General features: G+C 36.6%; 1 protein-coding gene across 3 annotated transcripts in view; it reads left to right on the top strand.

Moving 5' to 3' along the window:
- Positions 1-20,639, top strand: part of FEZ2 (fasciculation and elongation protein zeta 2) — a 75,827-nt gene that overhangs the window by 29,110 nt on the left and 26,078 nt on the right. For all 3 annotated transcript variants that reach the window (XM_016428256.2, XM_001371641.5, XM_056813269.1), the window contains exons 4-5: positions 12,375-12,516; positions 13,266-13,534. In XM_016428256.2, coding sequence (XP_016283742.2) covers positions 12,375-12,516; positions 13,266-13,534 — 411 coding nt within the window. The remainder of the gene's footprint in view (positions 1-12,374; positions 12,517-13,265; positions 13,535-20,639) is intronic.

Here is a 20,639-nt window from a genome sequence, read left to right as displayed (position 1 = left end):
AGAGGCCTATTTCCTCAAAGAGAAGTACCTGAAATAGGACAAAACGGGGATGTGGTGACTTTAAGGCACAATATACTGTTTACGCCCCAATGTTTTTAAAAAAATAAAGAGAAGGAAGGGGAAGGAATGTACCCTGAGAGGAAGTCTGGGCTTTGAGGTATAGAGAGGGAAGGAAAGAGAGGAGAACTCCCTTCTCCACAAGCGGGGTTCAGGGGAGATGGGGTGGCTCAGAGAGAAGAGAGGGGGTTTGAAAATTTTCCCCCTTCTGCCTTCTCTCCTTAACTAAAGCTGCTCTCCCCAATTCACTCTTGTCCTTCTTGTCCCCCCTCCACTACTTGAGATCAAAAAGGTCTCCTCTTGATCCGTTCACTCACACTCAGCTTGGGGAACAGACAACTTTTATGTTAACTCAATCAGGTAATACAAAAAGAATAATGGGCAGGGAAGAATGGGAAAAGGAAAGGGAGTAAAAAGGGTCCCTGTCTCTATCTAAACCCTTTTCCTCTCCCCTTGAGTTTGGGGGGGGCTCAGGCCTTGGCAGACTGAGCCCCCTGAGAGAAATTCAGGTTGACTCACCCCTGGGCAATAGGAGTTGAGGTAAAGTCTGCTCAGGTTTGTCTTCAGAACGTCCCTTCAATTGGGAAGTGTTGGGGGGAAGTATTTCCAGTCACCAGCAGGAAAAATGGGTAACCCTCAGAAGAAAGTCTTTATCCACCATCTCTCTTCGATGTCTTAAGATGGAGAGACCCTCATTGCTCTCCAGCCAGAGTCTTCTCTCTTCAGGATTCTACTCCTGGGGCCCCTCCCCCATCGAGTTGATCAATTTCATATACTCTTCAGTCTGGCACTTTTTCTCTAGTGCCAGCCTCTATCACACCAAGAAATAAATGAATTTACACGAAGAGTTCCCACATATGAACAAGATTCCTTTCTGTTAACAAAAAGATGACAGATATATTTTTTCATTATAATCCGTCTTACAAAGACGTTGAGAACTTGCTACAGGCTTTTTAAACTGAATGTGAGAAAAATAAAATAATTGCTCATGTCAACAAAACCCAGGGGCACAATGTAGCACACTGGCCATCTCGGGATCCTGAATGGGACTATAACAACTCTGAGGATTATTTGCAACTATACCGTTGTGAAGAGGCCATCTTAACAGCAATGAGAGAGTGTGCAGACAGTACAGATAAGTGGACAGAATTTGAAAGAATTAAACAAAATGAGGAAGTGACACCCTCCAGATTCATGGACAGAATAATTGAGTTTGGGGGTAGATACCTGGATTTTGACCTATCTAAACAAAATTGCATAAGACAAATTAGAATGCACTTTGTCAATAACACTTGCAAGGTGATTAGAGATTATTTTAGAACACATTGCCTAAGATGGCCGGAGATGGACCTTGAAGAATTGAGGAAAACAGCTCTATATGTTTCAAAGGAAAACAAAGAAAAAGAGGAAGAAAATAATAATCTCATGGAGGAAATGAAGAAAGAATCGAGATATTTAAAAGATATGATTACTAAAATGAACAGTGGGCATGATACTCAACCAATGGCACTTGCCCCTCTCCAGGAATCTAATTATCGATCTGTTACCTGCCAATTCTGTAAGAAGAAGGGCCATAGAATGGTAGAGTGTAGAACTTTACTCAAGGCACTCAGAAGGAATCTGCAGTTTAATAACAACTACAGAAGTGATAATTATAGAAATAACTATAATAATGATAATGGAAACCACAATTTTAGGAATGATAACTATAGGAATAGATATTGGGAAAATGATAACTCAAGCCAAATGACTACACAACAATAAAATTTAAGTGGTGCTCATCCATAAAATACTCAACGTGCTAATTCCCCTCGGGGGTGCCCAAGGAACTTCCCAAATACAATGAAGGATTGGGAGGGGGGGCTGGGGCACAAGAATCAAAGGATACAACCTTTGATTTTCCGGACCCCGATGTCCTACTACCTGTTGTCCCTATCCACCATCCCCCTTATACTAATGAACTCCATGTTACCTTAAAGGTGGGTAACACCTATTATGATTGTTTTTTAGATACTGGAGCTTCCAGGTCTGTATTAAAGAGTACACCTGATTTACATTGTTACTCTATTGGCTCAGAGAGTGTAATGGGAGTGTCAGGAATACCCCAAAGAGTTAAAAAAAATCTTTCCCCTAGAATGGTGTCTGTAGGACTGCTAGAGGTACAACATTCCTTCCTTTTGATGCCTGACTCACCTTTAAATTTGCTGGCGAGGGACCTTCTATGCAAACTCAGAGCCATAATAACTTGCTACCCATATGGTTCCTTATCATTGGAAGTACTAGAGGAATCTTTAAATTTACTCCCTGTAATTCTCTCAGGGAGTCAGGAGGGGAAAGAGCATCCCACTTTTGTAATACCTGCAGATATACCGGATTCTCTTTGGGCCACATCTTCTTCCAATGTTGGCCTACTTAAGTCGGCTGTTCCTGTTCACATGTCAAATAGTCTGTATAATATTGGGATTAGTTGTTCTTTGAATGTTTGATAGAATTCATTTGTGAATCCATCTGGACCTGGGGGTTTTTTCTTAGAGAGTTCTTTGATGGCTTGTTCAATTTCTTTTTCTAATATGGGGTTGTTTAGGTAGTCTTATTTCTTCCTCTGTTAGTCTAGGCAATTTATGTTTTTGTAAATATTCATCCATATCACCCTATTGCCGTATTTATTGACATATAATTGGGTGAAATAATTTTTAATGATTGCCTTAATTTCCTCTTCATTAGAGGTGAGGTCTCCCTTTTCATCTTGGATACTGTCAATTTGGTTTTCTTCTTTACTTTTTTAATTAGATTGACCAGTACTTGGTCTATTTTATTTGATTTTTTCCAAAGTACCAGCTTCTAGGCTTATTTATTAAATCAATAATTGTTTGACTTTCAATTTTATTAATTTCTCCTTTGATTTTTAGGATCTCTAATTTAGTTTTCATCTGAGGATTTTTAATTTGTTCACTTTCTAATTTTTTAATTTGCATACCCAATTCATTGACCTCTGCCCTCTCTAATTTGTTAATATATGAATTCAAGATATAAATTCCCCCCTGTGAATCTTAAAACTGCTCAGACTCTACTTCAGAAGATTTGATTAAGCTATTCCCCATTTTCTACAATGGAGGTACTTAGGAATGTATTGAGAACTTTAAAATTACTCCACCCTGTTCAGACAGTGCCTTAGGGGAAGATAAAGTTGTAAAATTTCTGATTGAACAATGAAAAGTCCCCGACTCATACTTACAGTGAAGCAAAAATCCTAAGCGAGGTGGTGTATTTTAGATCTAATCCAAAATGGTGATAAGTACCTATAAAGGTTAAATTAATCACTAAAAGGTCAAGCAACTTACAAAGGGCAAGCTTAGCAAAGAGATCTGAAATACTCAGAAGACATCATCTAACCAGAGAAGGTGATAACAAAAGAAGATGTGAACTAAGAATGGCCAGTCCTGGGGAAAAGCGTCTACTGTGATTGGTAGATGTGAAAATTTAGGGGAGGTATGTAAAGATTAAAATTTTGGGAAACTGAGGCAGGTAGCAATTTAGTTTCTCTCTGCACGGAGTATTATTTTTATGAGGTTTATTAAAGGTCAAGGGTTAAAGAAAATACAAGCAAGAGAAGCACATGCTAGATGGGCCATGAGGCCCACCCAAATTTCACTCATATCTTGAGACGTGTCTGTTTGCCAGAGGAGCCAGGAAGTGAAGACCCCACCGTGGGTGGAGACCCTTTAAATAATGAGATTGTTCTAGACCCAGGTGAGAATTCAGTGAGATTACAAAGCATTTTGGGGAAGTGGAGCATGGACTTCTGGGGGTTGAAGTCCTGGATTCAAGTATCCATTTTTACATCTCTCCGTTTGATCCTCTGGGAAGAAGGACTTCCCCAAAGGATCATAAAAACATAATCAATTTAAAGATCACAATAATTTGAGGATAAGAGAAAAAAAAGAACAAAACCAATAACTGCTGGACTCATTGACAATAAGCCAGTTAGGGGGCAGTCCTCTTTCTGGCATGAAAGTATACATACAAATAAATGTTCAATCAACTACACCCAAAGTTCATTTTTGTGCAGCTTGTGATCTGGAGGCTTCTTCATGGTGTCTTCTCCAACAGTTCAGTTTCTGGATTCAGAGAGGTAGCATCTTTCTTTACCTAAAATTCTTCTCAAAAGGAATTTAAACTTTGCAATTTAAATAATAATATTTTTTACCCCCCCCCCCCATTAAGAGGGTGATTGAAAAATACAGGATCACTTAGGGATGCATGGCTGATGTATGAGGTATATGAATCAATTGGTAGAAGAAATTAAAAATATATCAGAAAATCCAAATTAAAAAGAAAACACTGGATGAAAATATAGACAATCAAAGTCTCATGTGAAAAAATTCTAAGTAAAAAGAAAAAATAAATCTATAACAGGTCCTTGAATCAGGGCCCAAAATGATCTAAGCAATGATGCATTTACCCAGTCAGTAGCCAAGACTACAGAAAGGTACCACACTATGAAAGGCAGAAAGGGGACTAGATTATAGGAGCCAAGGTTTCGGGGATACTCGTCTATGAGTATTTTTAGAGTGAGTGTGGACACAAGGAAAGCCTATGTCTAGCAATGATAAACACAGTAACCTCGAGTCTTCACACTAGGTTCAAGACCTTTGCATTGGCTTGGAAGTGCATCAGTCTGTCCTGAATTGGCTTTTCTTTGGCTCTGTACAATGGCTCTTGTGTGTATATCTTGTCCTGGAATCAGACAGAATCATTAAGCAAAGTCCCATAATTTTTTAAAAAAATAATGAGTGGCATCATTTTTATAGTCTCTAGCTTTTTAGGGCATGCATTGACCAATGTATCTTGAATTTATAGTACTGAAAAATCAAAAAGTTAAAGAAAATCTTAATGCTGGTGACATGTGCTTTAAATATAAAAAAGGAGAGAGAAAAATAAAAAAAAACTGAAAAAGTATATTGCACATCTAAGAAAAATATAATAAAAGAGTTTTAAAAATTCAAAAATATAGCTTATAATCATTGACACACTGTGTCAGCTAAGAAAATATAGCATACAAGACTTTCTCACCAAAAATGAGATCCATTTCCTCTTCATGTCTGGCCATGATCTACTGTGAGTGAAAGCAAATGAATTGAACAAGGTAACAATTTTCATTTTTAAAGAACAGTAGTACAAATATGTAGTCATCGATATCCCCAAAATTCTCAATAGCCCAATCACTTACATTAGCAAACAAACACACTATCATATTTCACATGAGTTGCTGTATGGCATTTTCTTTTAAAAACCTATGAATTGAAAAAAAACCCTATGAATTGATGGATATTTGTCACAATTTTTACAAACATAGCAATCTTTCAACCTTGGTAATAAACATATTTTTAAACAAAGTAAAACTCATTTTCGGTTTAGAACATCATGAAGAAATATCATTCTGGTGGAAGTAATGAGCTGAAGAGTATAAATAAGGGGTGCTCCTTTTTTGGAGGCTTTTTAGGGGTACAAATGTCCTGAGATTAACTGCCCCAACTTCCATTCACATATTTAGAAATGCGGGAAGGTTGGGGGTTCTAATTGTATTTCACTTCAGCTATGGGCCTTACCTCATGGTAGGGGCAGGCAAAATAACCAGAGATTATTTTTAAAAATTCCAAAAATCATATTTAAAAAGCCCTTAAAATCATTTGAGATATTTAGCACATTAAGTTTTCCAAAGGTTGTTATAGCAATTGTAACCAGTTCTGAAGAAGCCCATCTACCCTCTATATGACAGTTTACAAAGTCAAAAACAGAAAAACTGTTTTTTCATATATGGTCTTAATTACAATGATATTTTTTCAATATATGGTTATAGGGGAAAAGCAACAGAATTTTAAAACTCAGTGCATTAAATGAACAGTATAACAGAATAATATTGAATGCAGTAATATATGAATTTAAAATCACAAAGTTATATCTTAAACAAAACAATAATGAAAATGCAATAGAAATATAGAGATTTGTATAAACCATTGGAGTCTGAAATGCCTTAAAATTATAACCTCTAGTCTCTTTGAAGTTCCTTGGGGTTTTTATCCATTTAAATGTCTATTGTTGGAAGGCAGAGTGGTAAGGGCTAAGCAATGGGGGTTAAGGGACCCATCCAGGGCCCCACAGCTGGGAAGTATCTGAGTCCAGATTTTAACCCAGAACCCCATGTCTTTAGGCCTGGCTCTCAGTTTGCTGAGACACCCAGTTGCCCCTTCAAAGTTAAAGTTGAATCTTTGAGCTGAATCTTTCTTCTGGCATGCAGGTGAAATCAATGAAATTACCAGAACAGTCAAAAGGTATCCTTTTAAATAGCCCATTGCTTTTAAGTTCCTGTTTGGAAAAGTCTGTTTTTTCTCCCCTCCTACCATCCTCCCACGTGGTCAATACCCCCGTTTGTTACCAGCTAGTAGAAATGAGTCCTGAGTGATCTGCTCCAAGGATCTGGGTTGAACATGGACCGGGTGAGCTAGAGAGAGCACTGGGGTAGGCCAGGAATGACAGGAATGTAGGCAAGCAGGGCCGGGAGCCAGAGCGGACAGTCAGGGTAGGCAGGTGAGCTGCAATCTGCAAACAGGTCTTGAGTGGGGGATGCAGACAAGGATTCACACAGGCAGGGAGAAGTGGACGTCCGAAGGGGATGGCGGCAGCAGGCAGGCAGGCAGGCAGGCAGGCTGGGAGTGAGCTATGTAATGGCTGGAATGAGCAGCAGCTTTGCGAGGGTAAAAAACCTCGGCCAGAGAAACATGCTTAAAAAAAATTCTAGGCAGTACCTATGAAAAGCTGAACTAAATATCAATAAAGAAAAGAATCAGAAGATTGAGAACATTTCATTTTCCTGACGTGGTAAGCCAACTGTAAAGATTAAAATTTTGGGGAAGCTGAACAAGGACTTCTGGGGGTTGAAGTCCTGGATTCAAGTATCCATTTTTACATCTCTCCTTTTGATCCTCTGGGAAGAAGGACTTCCCCAAAGGATCATAAAAACATAATCAATTTAAAGATTACAATAATTTGAGGATAAGAGAAAAAAAAGAACAAAACCAATAACTGCTGGACGCATTGACAAAAAGCCAGTTAGGGGGCAATCTCCTTTCTGGCATGAAAGTATACATACAAATAAATGTTCAATCAACTATACCCAAAGTTCATTTTTGTGCAGCTTGTGATCTGGAGGCTTCTTCATGGTGTCTTCTCCAACAGTTCAGTTTCTGGATTCAGAGAGGTAGCATCTTTCTTTATCTAAAATTCTTCTCAAAAGGAATTTAAACTTTGCAATTTAAATAATGATATTTTTTACAGGTGACATAAGAGAAATTTCTCTTTAAAAGGAGGTCAGGAGTTCAGAGGAGACTCTCTGAACTTAGTTGGAGTTTGGAGTTAGTTTGGAGGATCTGGTTCTCTGAATTTAGTTGGAGTTTGGAGTTAGTTTGGAGGAGCTAGGTCTCTGAACTGAGTTCAGGAGTTGAGGAGTTTAGTGAAGGATTGGAGTTTTGCTTTAGGACGATCTTGTGGTGAGTGATAAAAGACTGACTAGTCTCTCTTAAGGCCCAGGCCTAGGGGCCATTTGGCCTAGGCCCTTCCTACTATTTTCTCTTTCTCTCTCTCTCCCTTCTTTTATATTCCTTCATTTGTATTAATTAAAATCTCCATAAAACCCAGCTGACTTGGGTATTTTTATATTTGGGAATTTTTCCCATGGTAACCACTTATTTTTGATTTAAATCAAGACACTAAAAATTATCTTTACAGTTTTGGAAATTCACAGTCTTTAAACCCACATTTTCGTGGTTACACCCTAAAGTACTTCTTTGATTGCATCCCATAGATTTTGAAAGGATGTCTCATCATTGTCATTTTCTTCAATTATGTTATTGTTTCTATGATTTGTTCTTTAAGTAACCGATTTTGGAGAATCGTATTGTTTAATTTCCAATTATTTTTAGATTTGCCTCTCCACGTACCTTTACTAATTATTATTTTCATTGCATTATGATCTGAGAAGGTTGCATTTATTATTTCTGCTCTTTTGCACTTTTTTGCAATGTTTTTATGCCCTAATACCAATCTTTGTGAATGTACCATGTGCTGCTGAAAAGAAGGTGCATTCCTTTTTTCTCCCTATTTATTTTTCTCCACATATCTACTGACTCTAATTTTTCCAAGATTTCATTCACTTCTCTTACCTCTTTCTTATTTATTTTTTGGTTTGATTTCTCTAGTTCTGAGAGAGGAAGGTTCAGGTCTCCCACTAGAATAGTTTTTCTATCTTTTTCATCCTTGAGCTCCACTAGTTTCGCCTTTAGAAATTTAGATGCTATGCCATTTGGTGCATACATGTTGAGTACTGATATTTTCTCATTGTCTATACTGCCTTTTATCAGGATGTAATTACCTTCTCTGTCTGTTTTAACTAGATCTATTTTTACTTTGGCTTTGTCAGATATTATGATTGCAACTTCTGCCTTCTTTTTCTCAGTTGATGCCCAGTAGATTTGGCTCCATCCTCTTACTTTTACCCCATGAGTGTCTAGTTTCCTCATGTGTGTTTATAGACAGCATATAGTATGGGGTGCTCAGGGAGGGGTAATATCTCTGGTATGGAGGGCTTGTCGTGCCCTTCTAAGGCAGCTCTCCAGCCTCAGACCCTCACCTGACACCCAGCTTTCACTTGTGGCTCCCAGTAGCTGCTAGCATGCGGCAGCAGCCACCTCCCGGGCAACAGCTTCGACAGGCCGGCTAAACCTTGTGAGGGTAGCCTGATGAACTAGGGCTTTGCTCACCCAGCATGTGAAGACTGCTTCGGCAGAACAGGCGGAAGAAACCCACAAAAAGGTTCAACGGCTGAGATGGCGATGCAGCAAGGCACTGTGGAGTGCTTAGGGCGTGTTGGAGCACAAAAGACAACAAGGCCATCCAGTGCAGCTGAAGAAGTCTCCAGGTGTAATGACTTTTCATGCCAATGGACCCAGGCTTTCAACGCCGAGAGAGTGGGACTGTCTCTGTGCATCGACTTTTCCACTCAAATCTTCAAGCACAGGTGTCTTTGTGCACAAAAACGCACAAAGACAATTGTCTTCCTCGGTTCAAGAGACAACCAACCAGGATTCTAATCCATTCTGCTATTCACTTGCGTTTTATGTGTGAAATCATTCCATTCACATTCATAGTTATGATTACCAGCTCTGTATTTCCCAGAATTTTTATTTCTACTCCTAGTCCTGCCTTTTTTCTTTCACTATTTCTTTCTACACCAATGTTTTGTTTTTAATCAGTCCCGCTGATTCCCACCCTTATTTTACTTCCCTTTCTACTCCCTCCCTTCTTATTTCCCTCTTATTTTCTTTACAGTCTTTTTAAATTATACCCCCCCCCCAACTTCTCCCTCCCTTGTATTGCTTCCCTGCCCACTTGTCCATTTGTTACCCTTCTACTTCCCTATAGGGCACAAATCAGTTCTCTGCCCCAATGGATTTGATTGTTCTTCCGTCTTTGAGTCAATTTCAATGCACGTAAGAATTGAGTATTTCTATCTCCAACCTCTTTACCCTTCCAGTGTATTGATGTTCTCCCCCCTCCTGCCATCAGCTTCTTATAAATTTATCCCCTTTTGTTTCCTTTTTCGGTTCTTTTAGTATTAACATCTTTTTTTAGATCTAGTTGTGTATATCTGTATACTTATTTATGTCTTGGCATTTCATCCTATACAGTTTGTCACTATTCCCTCTAAGTGTAATTCTTCTAGCTGCCCAGGTAATAATAACAATTTTTAAGAGTTACCAATGACCTCTTTTCTTATAGGGATACATATTATTTTAACTTATTTCATCTCTTTAAAAAAAGTGGTTGTTTTTTTTGGGGGGGTTGTTTTTCTTTTTTCCCTCTTTCTTAATTACTTTTTGCTGATTCTCTTGAGTTCTGTCCTTCGGCATCAACTTTTCTATTCAAGTCTGGTCTTTTTTTTATAAATGCTTGGAATTCTTCTATTTTGTTAAATGACCATACTTTTCCTTATAAGAATATAGTCAGTTTTGCTGGGTAGTTGTTTCTTGCTTGTAGACCTAGTTCCCTTGCTTTCCAGAAGATCATATTCTATACCTTTTGGTACTTCAGTGTAGATGTAGCCAGATCCGGTGTTATCCTCACTGTGGCTCCATAATATATGAATGACTTCTTAGCAGCTTGTAATATTTTTTCCTTGGTCTGATAGTTCTTGAATTTGGCTATAACATTCCTGGGTTTTGTCAGTTAGGGATTAAGTACATGAGGTGATCTGTGGATTCTTTCAATCTCCACTTTTCACTCTTGTTCTAGAATATCGGGGCTGTTTTCTTGGATAATTTCCTGTAGTATGATGTCCAGGCTTTTTCTTTTGTCATGGTCTTCTGGTAGACCAATGATTTTTAAGTTGTCTCTCCTGGAAAGATTTTCTATATCTTCTGTTTTGTGAATGAGATGCTTCATATTTTCCTCAATTTTTTCATTCTTTTGATTTTGTTTTAAAGTGTCCTGCTGCCTTGTGAAGTCACTTGATTCTAATTGTTGTATTCTGGTTCTTTTTTTTTTTTTAAACCCTTACCTTCCGTCTTGGAGTCAATACCGTGTATTGGCTCCAAGGCAGAAGAGTGGTAAGGGTAGGCAATGGGTGTCAAGTGACTTGCCCAGGGTCACACAGCTGGTAAGTGTCTGAGGCCAGATTTGAACCTAGGACCTCCCGTCTCTAGGGCTAGCTCTCAATCCACTGAGCTACCCAGCTGCCCCCTATTCTGGTTCTTAAAGACTGGATTTCATCAATGGTTTTTTGGTCATCCTTCTCCTTCAGTTATGATTTTCTTTGGAGGTTATCTTTCATCTTCTTTGCCTCATCTTTCATCTCCTTTGTTTCATTTTCAAGTTGGATGATTTTGGCTTTCAAGACACTATTTTCTTGTTTTAGTTCAAGTGCCTCTGTTTCCAGATGACTTATCTTAGTTTGTAAGTTCTTTTCCCAGTTGTCTTCAGCCTCTCTTAATTGTGTTATGAATTGTATTTTGCATTCTTCCAGAGCCTGTATTTAATTTGCTGGGGTTTCTGTTTTTTTGCTTGGAGTTCCCTCATACTTCTCTGTTCTGATTGTTCTTTGTTTATTGTCTGTATAGAAGCTGTCGATCATAATTTCTTTTTCCTTTTCTGTTGTTTGCTCATATTTACCCCCTTCTTTTACTCCCTGCTGATGCCTTAACTCTTGCTCCACTTATTTTATTTTGTGTGTTTTTGGGCTTTTCTTTTCGCCTTCACACTTGGAAATTGTCAGTAAATCTCTCAGTGTAGTCTGTGGGGGAAGGTTGTTGGAACTTGAGATTCCCTGTCTTCTGGATGCTTTGATGGGGCTAAGTCCAGCAGTCTGTAGGGGAGGGGTGTTGGAGTTTGAGCTTCCCTGCCCTCTGGTTGCTTTAATGGGATTAAGTCCAACAGTCTGTGGGGGAGGGGGTTTTGAGCTTGAGCTTCCCTGACTTCTGAAGGCTTTGATGGGATTAAGTCCAGCTAGGTTGCTGAATGTGCCCTGATGCCAAAACCTTGGGAAGCAGGGGGGTGGGGGGGTGGGGGAGGGTGGGGGTGGGGGGGTGGTAGGGGGAGGTTTGGAGGGGGTTCAATATGGAGTGTCTCCACTGCTGCAACTGTGCCTCCTGCTTCTTCTCTATCTGCTTCCCCACTGCCTGTGTTGGATGCTCTGAGCCTGGCACAGCTTTACCTGCAAGGTATTCCCTCCAGACCAGTGCCTTTGTTGCCCAGAGGTTCCAGCTGACACTGGAGGTTTAACTCTCTAGGTGGGGGAGGGGTCCTTTGACCTTCCTTCTTCCTTCTCCTTAAAATGGAGTTTTCTCAAATTATTGCTGGTGGGGGGGGTTGGGTTTGTATCATTTAAGTCTTGGAGGAGAGTTCCTTGGCTCTGTTTTGTTGTTAGGTTTGATTTTCAGTCCCCTAGGAGCATTTAGTTTGTAATCGGTAAGGAAGGGTTTTCAGAGATCTGAACTTTTATGGCCTCATTTTGCCTCCATCTTGACTCCATCCTCCCTTCTGTGTTTTGTATTCTTAATCAGAATATATGTTTAACTATAACATTCCCTATCAATCAATTACCAGGGTAGCAAAGAGTTTATTATAACCACACTTTAGTCTTTCTTAAGCCTGTGTTTTATGGAATTTTTCCTTCCTTTGTGGCTAATAATATATTTTAAATAAAACATTTAATAATAAGTAAATATGATACATATTAGTAACATAATAAATATCTTCTTTGGAAGGTTATTGAAGAAATAGAAGAAATGATGCAAGAATCACCTGATCCAGAAGATGATGAAACCCCTACACAGTCAGACCACCTCTCCATGCTTTCCCAGGAAATTCAAACACTTAAGAGATCTAGTACAAGCAGTTACGAGGAGAGTAAGTAAACTTACTTAAATTCATGTCTTTGAAGTGTTTTTTTCCATGAGATGGTTTGTATAGATTTTATCTATGTTCTCTTTTATCTTTAAAAGTGTTTCTTCTATCATTATTCCTGGGATATATTAGAATCATAGTTAAGATTAGAATACAAAGAATAATAATATACAACTTAATAACTTATTAATCTGATTAGCTCCTAAACATGTATAACTAATATGATTATTTGGGTGTTGTGTACTTAGAATCTCAACTAATTATTTCTGAATTTCTGACTTTCCAGTTGGAGTGCTACTAAACTCGATTCCCTAATGAACTTTTAATTAATTAATTGTTAATAAATAATTCTCTACACTCTCCATCCTTAAAAAACATAGCAAATTGAGAACTTTTAGATACATAAAGTTAATTAGTGTTTATTCCTCTAAAACTGGCTTCTACTAAATAACAGGTATTTTCCTCAACTTTCTCTTTTTTGTGCTTCCCATTTGAGCTACCAGGCATGGGAAAAATTGGCTTAGACATGTAACTAATTCTTTAAATATATTTCTGCTTACTTATCTGACAAGCCACCTGGCCTTTACTCAAGATTGCCAACCAGAAATTTGAGCAAGAGCCTCTATTCCTCAGAAAAACAAACTGTTATTTTAATTGTTGGTAATGCCTTTTGTTCTTTGGCATAAAGCTCAGTATGGTTTTCTTTAAAAATCATTTTATCTTAATGTGTTGAACTTTGTGGTTGGTTACAGGGGTAAAAAGGCTCTCAGTGAGTGAATTAAATGAACTACTAGAAGAAATTGAGACTGCCATCAAGGATTACTCTGAAGAGTTAGTTCAGCAGTTGGCTCTTCGAGATGAGCTAGAGTTTGAAAAGGAAGTGAAAAACAGCTTTATTTCTGTTCTTATTGAAGTTCAGAACAAACAGAAGGAACATAAAGAAACAGCAAAAAAGAAAAAGAAGCTAAAAAACAGCAGCCCACAGAATGGCAAGAATGAGAAAAGTCATATGCCTGGAACAGTAAGTTAGATGTTTGGCTTTATTTATAGAGGATATTCATCTCCTTTTTAATATGGTTAAGTCAATAATACTTAACTGCACTGTGAAACCACAGAAGTATTATCAGTAATAAATATGAAAGAGTTTGTTACTTCAAAACAAAAAATAAAACCAGTTCTCCTAGAGGAATGCCATCATGCTCATGTGGGGCACAACCCTATTTTCTTAGTGAGGAGATGAACTGGAGAATTCAACACAAAGAAGTAATATATGAATGAATGAGAGTGGTGAGAAGGAAGGAGGGCTCCAAGAAGTGACCATTAGAGAGGCAACACATTTTTTTTAAATCTAAAAAATACACATTGTTTCAAAACTTCAGTTAGTCTTTATAGTTACAATATATTTTGAAGTTGCATTTGCTAGTGGAAATGATCCCATTTGAAGAAATCCCACATAAAACACTTGTTTATTCAGTTTAGTTCCCTCGCAATGGAAAAAGGTTGAGCATTATTGGCATGAGTACTGCTTGTGGCTAATTCCTAGTTCTTTTGTATTTCTGGAGAAGTCCTGCAGTTTCCTTTGATGAAATTGCAGTCTTTCTTTCCTTCAGTGATTGTTCTTATTATCCACATCCCTGTTCAACTTTGACTATGTCTCCTTGAACCATTTTGGGATACTCTCAACACACTTATTGGTATTGTTTGTAATATGTCAAGAAGAGTCAGCTTTGCTTTGAAAGTAAAAGTGCTTGCTTGAGTATCAGGTCTCCTAATGTGAACTGGCCTTTTGATTTCATTGTTGATTGCAGCTTTAGAATAAAAGGCAAAGATAAAGTTATAGTTTAAGAAGGACAACAAGATAGTCAAACATGGTTTGCTAAAATGTAAATTATAATCCAATTATGAGAGATTCCTTCTTCCTTCAACTAAAATTACTAAACCAACATTTTTCAAACTCGATTTTGTAGATATTTGGTGTTTTATATGGTGTGAACAGGAGTTCCATTAGAAAGATTCTGTGCCAGCAATATTTCCCCATATTTCTCCTATAAAATAATTTAAGGAATTAGGTGTGTGTCAAGAATTCTTCATCTGTACTTCAGTTTTTTGAGTATGAAAATAGGGTTATTTTCCCTCTATTTCATGCATATATTTTCCCGACTCTCCATCCTGAGAGCATTTTGTATCCCCAAGATGACCTAGTTTTCTATTTATGGCCTCCATTGCTATATTCCCAATCTCATAAATGTTTTGAGACCCAGTTTAGGAAATGTTTCAATAGAGAAATGCATATCACTAACTAGACTAAAGTTGAAAGAGTCCTGGAGAGGGAATGCAACTCCTGAGTTACTATGCTGCCACAGAGATGTTAATCCAAACAAAAGTATCACATCACCTAAAATACCGTGCTATTATTGGTCTCAGTACTAGTTGGTCTCTATTGTGTGTGTGTGTGTGTGTGTGTGTGTGTGTGTGTGTGTGTGTATTTTCTTCATGCAAAAATAGAAATTGACAAGATAAATCTTGAAGCACAGTTTGTATATTTAAAAAGGAAATATTATTTAACATATCTAGCTAACATATCTAGCTCTTTTACTTTCTAATTTAAGAGATTTATTTTTCAGATTCCTTCAGAACATGTACATGTCCACAAATTTATCTGTAAAGAATATAGCTTTGTAAATATAGGAAAGTAGGGATGATGGAGTGAGGTACAGGCAAGCAAAGATAGTCAGTCTTGCTTTCTAATTTTTTTAATCAGCAGAGGTAATAGTGTTGATAATTCTACTTAAATTGGCTGCTTTAAATGCCAGATCTTAAATTGGTTTGTTTTTCCATGTAGTGTAGTTTTATGCCTAGACACATTTAGACAGAGACAGGAAGACAGGACCTGGGACTGATTTTTCTTGTCTGACTCATAAACTGGCTCTGAAGGCATTTCCAAAAGAGGCGTTCCAAAAATATTTTGAGCAACGATAGTACTTTTAAAATAAGGGTTTAGCTCCATTTCCCTTATATTATACTATTCCCTTTCTCCCACCACATGACTACTTTGGAGAAAAATCCTACTTTGGAAATTTGGCCCTATGTTTTGTTATGTATATTGAAAGAAACAAATCACTCATTACTTTATATTTATACTATGTAGAGTTTAAAATTTCTTCCTTCAAATAAGATTCTCTGTTAGATGGTAAAATATACTTTTCATTTAAAAACATATTATATATAATATAGGAATGGCTTTTTTCTAAGGTAAGGCATGGCATATAAGAATGCTTTTCCAAGAAACATAACTTTGTTATTAGAATAATTTCTAGGCATCTTATAGATTCAAACAGCATGGCATATCAAGAAGTGGATAAAATTAGAGCCATTAGATAACCTCAATTTGTACCATTTAACAAAGCAACACTAATTGTGATTTGCTTTTCTGTTATTTTAAAATGAAATAATCTCAGAATGACTATGAACTTCTTAGATGATTTAGTCTTGTAAAACTGCTTCTTAAAATTTTGCTCTACCGTTGGTGTCAAAATCTTTGGGCAGGTGTAAGGACACAGCATAGATGGAAGTGCTTACTTCTTACATTTTTTTCAAATGTTAAGTGCAAAAAGTATGCTTTTTACTTGAAAACTATGATGCTAGAAATAGTAATAGGTGGTTTATTAAACTCTGTTTTTGTTGACCTGAAACTGCTATTTGCACAACTAGTTCTAGAAAATGGTCAGCCTCTTTATTTATCTCCATATTCTATGTAAGAATAACATTTTAGTATGGTTTAAGGTGTGAGCTACCTTTCCTAAGTGTAGTATTTTCTAAGAAATGTTGATACTGGTCCACTTTGAAAATGGATGATGTTTTTATACCATTGAAAGCTTGCATTTAGTATTTCTTTAGGATAATTTCAAATAGCATTCATATTTTCCTTATTATTTGCTATTCTGATGTTGCATTAGTAAGTCATGTTTTTCTATTTACTGTGTTTTTTTCTTACATTCTGGGGATATGTAATGATATTCTTAAAAGTATGAGTAGCAAGGGGCAGCTAGGTGGCTCAGAGGATAGAACGCCAGGCCTCTGGGGATAGGAATTCCTGGATTCAAATCTAGCCTCACATACTTGCAAGATATGTGATGCTGAGCAAGTCACAACCTTAATTTAATAGCTCTTATCACTCTTCGGACTTGGAATTGATATGTATGTTGATTTTAAGGCAGAAGTTAAGTGTCTTTCCATTACTAATGTTTCTTAGAGTAGCTCATGTTGGTTTATTTATATTATATCTTTGTTTACTACAGAGGTGCTTAACTGCCTTGAGAAACTGAGGCCCAGGGAGTTTAAGTGACATACCAAAGGTCACAAAAAGAATCAGTGGTGAGATTTGAACCCAGATCCTCCTCTTTCCCAGGAACACATCAGTTTAACTACTAACCCATTAAGTCTACTCTCCCACCTTTAAACCTTTAAACCTGTATTAAACCTTTACAGAATCATTGACATTCAAATCAAAGACATCTTTATATGGATATTATAAGAAAACAGTCTTTCACTAAGTAGTATTCAATTTTGTACTTCATCTTTGCCATTTCATAAGTAAATAAAAGCTAAAAAATGTAAAATCTGATTGTGTGTAGTTTGTTGATTATTAAAAAACCCATTTGATTTAGTAGAACAAAATGCTGCCTTATAGAATCCATCTTTCTTTCCTTTTAATTTCAAACCCCTTACCTTCTGTCCTACTATTAATTCTGAGATAGAAGAGCAGCAAGGGCAAGGCAATTGGGGTTAAGACTTGTTGAGGATCACAGAAATAGGAAGTTTCTGAGGCTATATTTGAGTCCAAGTCCTCCTAACTCCAGGTCTGGCACTCTATCCACTGTGCTATGCTGTCCCCTCCCAACCACATTACAAGACTGTTCAGGTTTCTTTGAAAGATGTGACAGCAGAAATAACCCTGTTCAGTGAATGGCTTTGGAAAGTATCTTTTGCTGTATACTTGATAATGTTTCTTAATGAATTCAACCCAAATTTTTAAGGAAAAACAGCATTTTTATGGGAAAACTTATATTGCTATAAACTGATGAAAATTAACCTTTGAATCACAACTAACTAATGTTTAGCTGCTTTATATACTTCTTGTGCTATCAAATGTTGAAACAAAAACAAGATCTCCATTCCATGTACTTGGCAGTGGATTTCATTTCTAAGCTCAAACTACAGTTCTGGTAGCTTTTTTGGGGTCTTGATGCACATGCACAAGAAATTTCTACATTTTGAAATTCATTCAATGGACTATTGAGGAGCTTCCGTCTTACTTTCAATTGCAAATAATTAATTTGTAATGTAATGATATGCTATCAAGAGAAAAACTAGTAGAATTCTATAAATACTTTCCAAGGGAAAAATGTGCTCAAATAAAATCATATCCTCATCACTTGATTTCAGTATTTGGTAGTGTAAACCTTAAAATTTCCCAGACCCTACTTTATAAGATTGGATTAAGACCATTCCCCATTTGGGCAGTGAACTCTACTTAAAGCAGGAATGTGAGAATTCTACTTTACTTACTTGGGTCTGCCCTAGGGGAAGATAAAGTTGTAAACTCTTTTCTGAACAATGAAAAGTACTTAAACCCATACTTTTCTTAAGCTAAGTACCTATAAAGGTCAAGCAACTTGTGAATTTACAAGGAACAAAGAACTGGAAAACTTACTCAGAGCTTTCCTGGTGTGAATTACTCAAAAATCCACACCTTCTTAGGTGTGGACTAAGAATGGGCGGTCCTTTAGAAACCTCTACAGTGATTGGTAGATGTAAGGACTTAGGGGAGGTGACAGAGAAGATTTTGCCCTTAAAAATAAGAGCTCAGGGAAGAGCTGAGGAGTCATTCTGAAACATTCAGATTGGAGAGACTCATTCTGAGGAGACTGATTCTGAAACATTCAGATGGAGGAGGGAGCTGGTGAAAGCAGCTGAGATGCTGCTGGCCTGGTGTCATTAGAAATCCTTGTTTAGTCAGACCTTGTGATGAGTGTTAAAAAACTGATTCTTTTCTTACTCTCTCTCTCTCCTTCTTTGATTACTCATTGTATTGTTAATTAAAAATCTCTATAAAACCCAATTGACTTGGGTATTTGAATAATTGGGAATATTTCCCTGGCGACCACCTTATATTTGATTTTAAACCCAAGACACTGTAGTGAAACATATTTCTGTGGTCAAATTTACTCACCCTCTCTTATATCTATCACAATTTATATCTTCCACTATTTTAATCACTACAGTTTAAGACCTCAACCATTTTAAATCTCACAGTAGTTCTTATCTGTGTGAAAAACATTTTTGAAGATAAAATATGTAAAAACCTATTACATACCAGTATTAACAAATTAGCATTTGTTATAGATTTTGATGATGGGAAACTTATTTTGAACCTTAATTAAGTAAAATATTATTCCCTCCAAAAATAATAGCATTCTTCTCATTAATAGATCTCTATAATAAAAAAAATTGTACTCTATTATTTTTTTAAAGTTCAAAAATTTTTCCCCTTTAGATTACATGTCAGTACAGTTTTCAGTAATCATTTTCTGACATTTTTGGGATCCATGTTCTTTCCGTTCATCCCACTCATCCCCTTCCCCAAAGACAGCAGGTAATATGATATAGATTCATCAAATTTTGAAAGAAGAGACATATTGATTACACTGGAGAAAAACTAATGGAGGAAATAAAGTGAAGAATGACAGGCCTCAATCTACATTGAGACTTCTTCAGTTCCTTTTATAGCAGTAGATAGCCTTTTGGAGCATGGTTGCCTCAGAGTTGTTCTGGATCTCTTGCATTGCTGATAATAGTTAAATCATTAAAATTGATCAATATTTTATTGCTGTTACTGTACAGGTACAAAGTTCATTTTGCATTATTTCATATAAGCCTTTCCAGGTTTTTTTGGTGACCATTTTGCTTGTTATTTCTTATGATGCAATATTATTTCATTATAATCATATATCACAACTTGTTTAACTATTTCCCAGTTGATGGATATCCCTTTAGTTTCCAGTTCTTGACTACTACAAAAACAAAAAGTTTCTCTAAAATATTTTTGTTTACATAGGTCCTTTCCCCCAATCTTTAATCTTTTGGGGATTTAGACCTAGTAGTATTGCTGGTTCAAAGAGTATACAAGTTTTATGGCCCTTTGGGGAAGTAGGTCCTAATTGTTCTCCAGAATAGTCCTATCAATTTATAGCTCCACGAAGAATATATTACTGCCCCAGTTTTTCCACATCCCCTCCAACATTTATCATTCTTATTTTTGTCATAATTCGGCAGTCTGATAGATGTGAGGTTATTTTATATTCTATTTTGAACTTTGTTGTTAAAATCTTGTGAAAATTTGAACTGCATAATATCCTTGATTTTGTTTCTTGGGCTACAAAGCCTAAAATATCTACTATCAGGTCTAAAAGGAAAAAAATTTGCTGACATTGGGTGGGAAGAGTTGGGTTCAGATACTGCCTCTGGCAGTGCTTATGTGACATGGGTAAGTCATTGAACTTCTTTTGGCCTGACTTTTCATATGTAAGATAGGAATAATATCACCAATTTTAATAAGTAATCTGAGGCTGAAATAAGATAATAATATACACACACGCTTATATATGAAGTGTTTTATAAACTTTAAAGTACTGTAAATGTCTGTTTTTAGAGCACTATTATATGATAGTCCCAACCAGTCCAAGCACTAATAGCAAGAAGTAGGTATTGCCAAAAAAAAAGAATTTAAATTCCTCAAATAGTTATGATACGTTTGAAAAAATGATTGTTTTATTAAGAATATTTATTACTCTACAGGTGTATTAATATTACACATTAATAATAATAATAAAATACAGGTTACTATACATGATCAAGATATATTATTTAAATAGGGAGTAACTTGGGAAAGCAGCTTTTATAAATTATTTCTCAATAGATCAAATTGTAGAATCATAGATTTAGAATTAGAAGGGATTTTAAAGGTCATCTAGTACAGCCTTATTATTTTATGGACTGATAAAACTGTGGACTTGACCAAGACAGATATTATTTGGCATAGGTACAATTTGACCCCAGGTCCTTTT

This window comes from Monodelphis domestica, chromosome 1 (genome assembly GCF_027887165.1).
Source record: "Monodelphis domestica isolate mMonDom1 chromosome 1, mMonDom1.pri, whole genome shotgun sequence".
NCBI lineage: Eukaryota > Metazoa > Chordata > Mammalia > Didelphimorphia > Didelphidae > Monodelphis > Monodelphis domestica.
The sequence above is the reverse complement of the archived record's forward strand: the minus strand, read 5'-3'. Positions and strand labels throughout refer to the sequence as shown.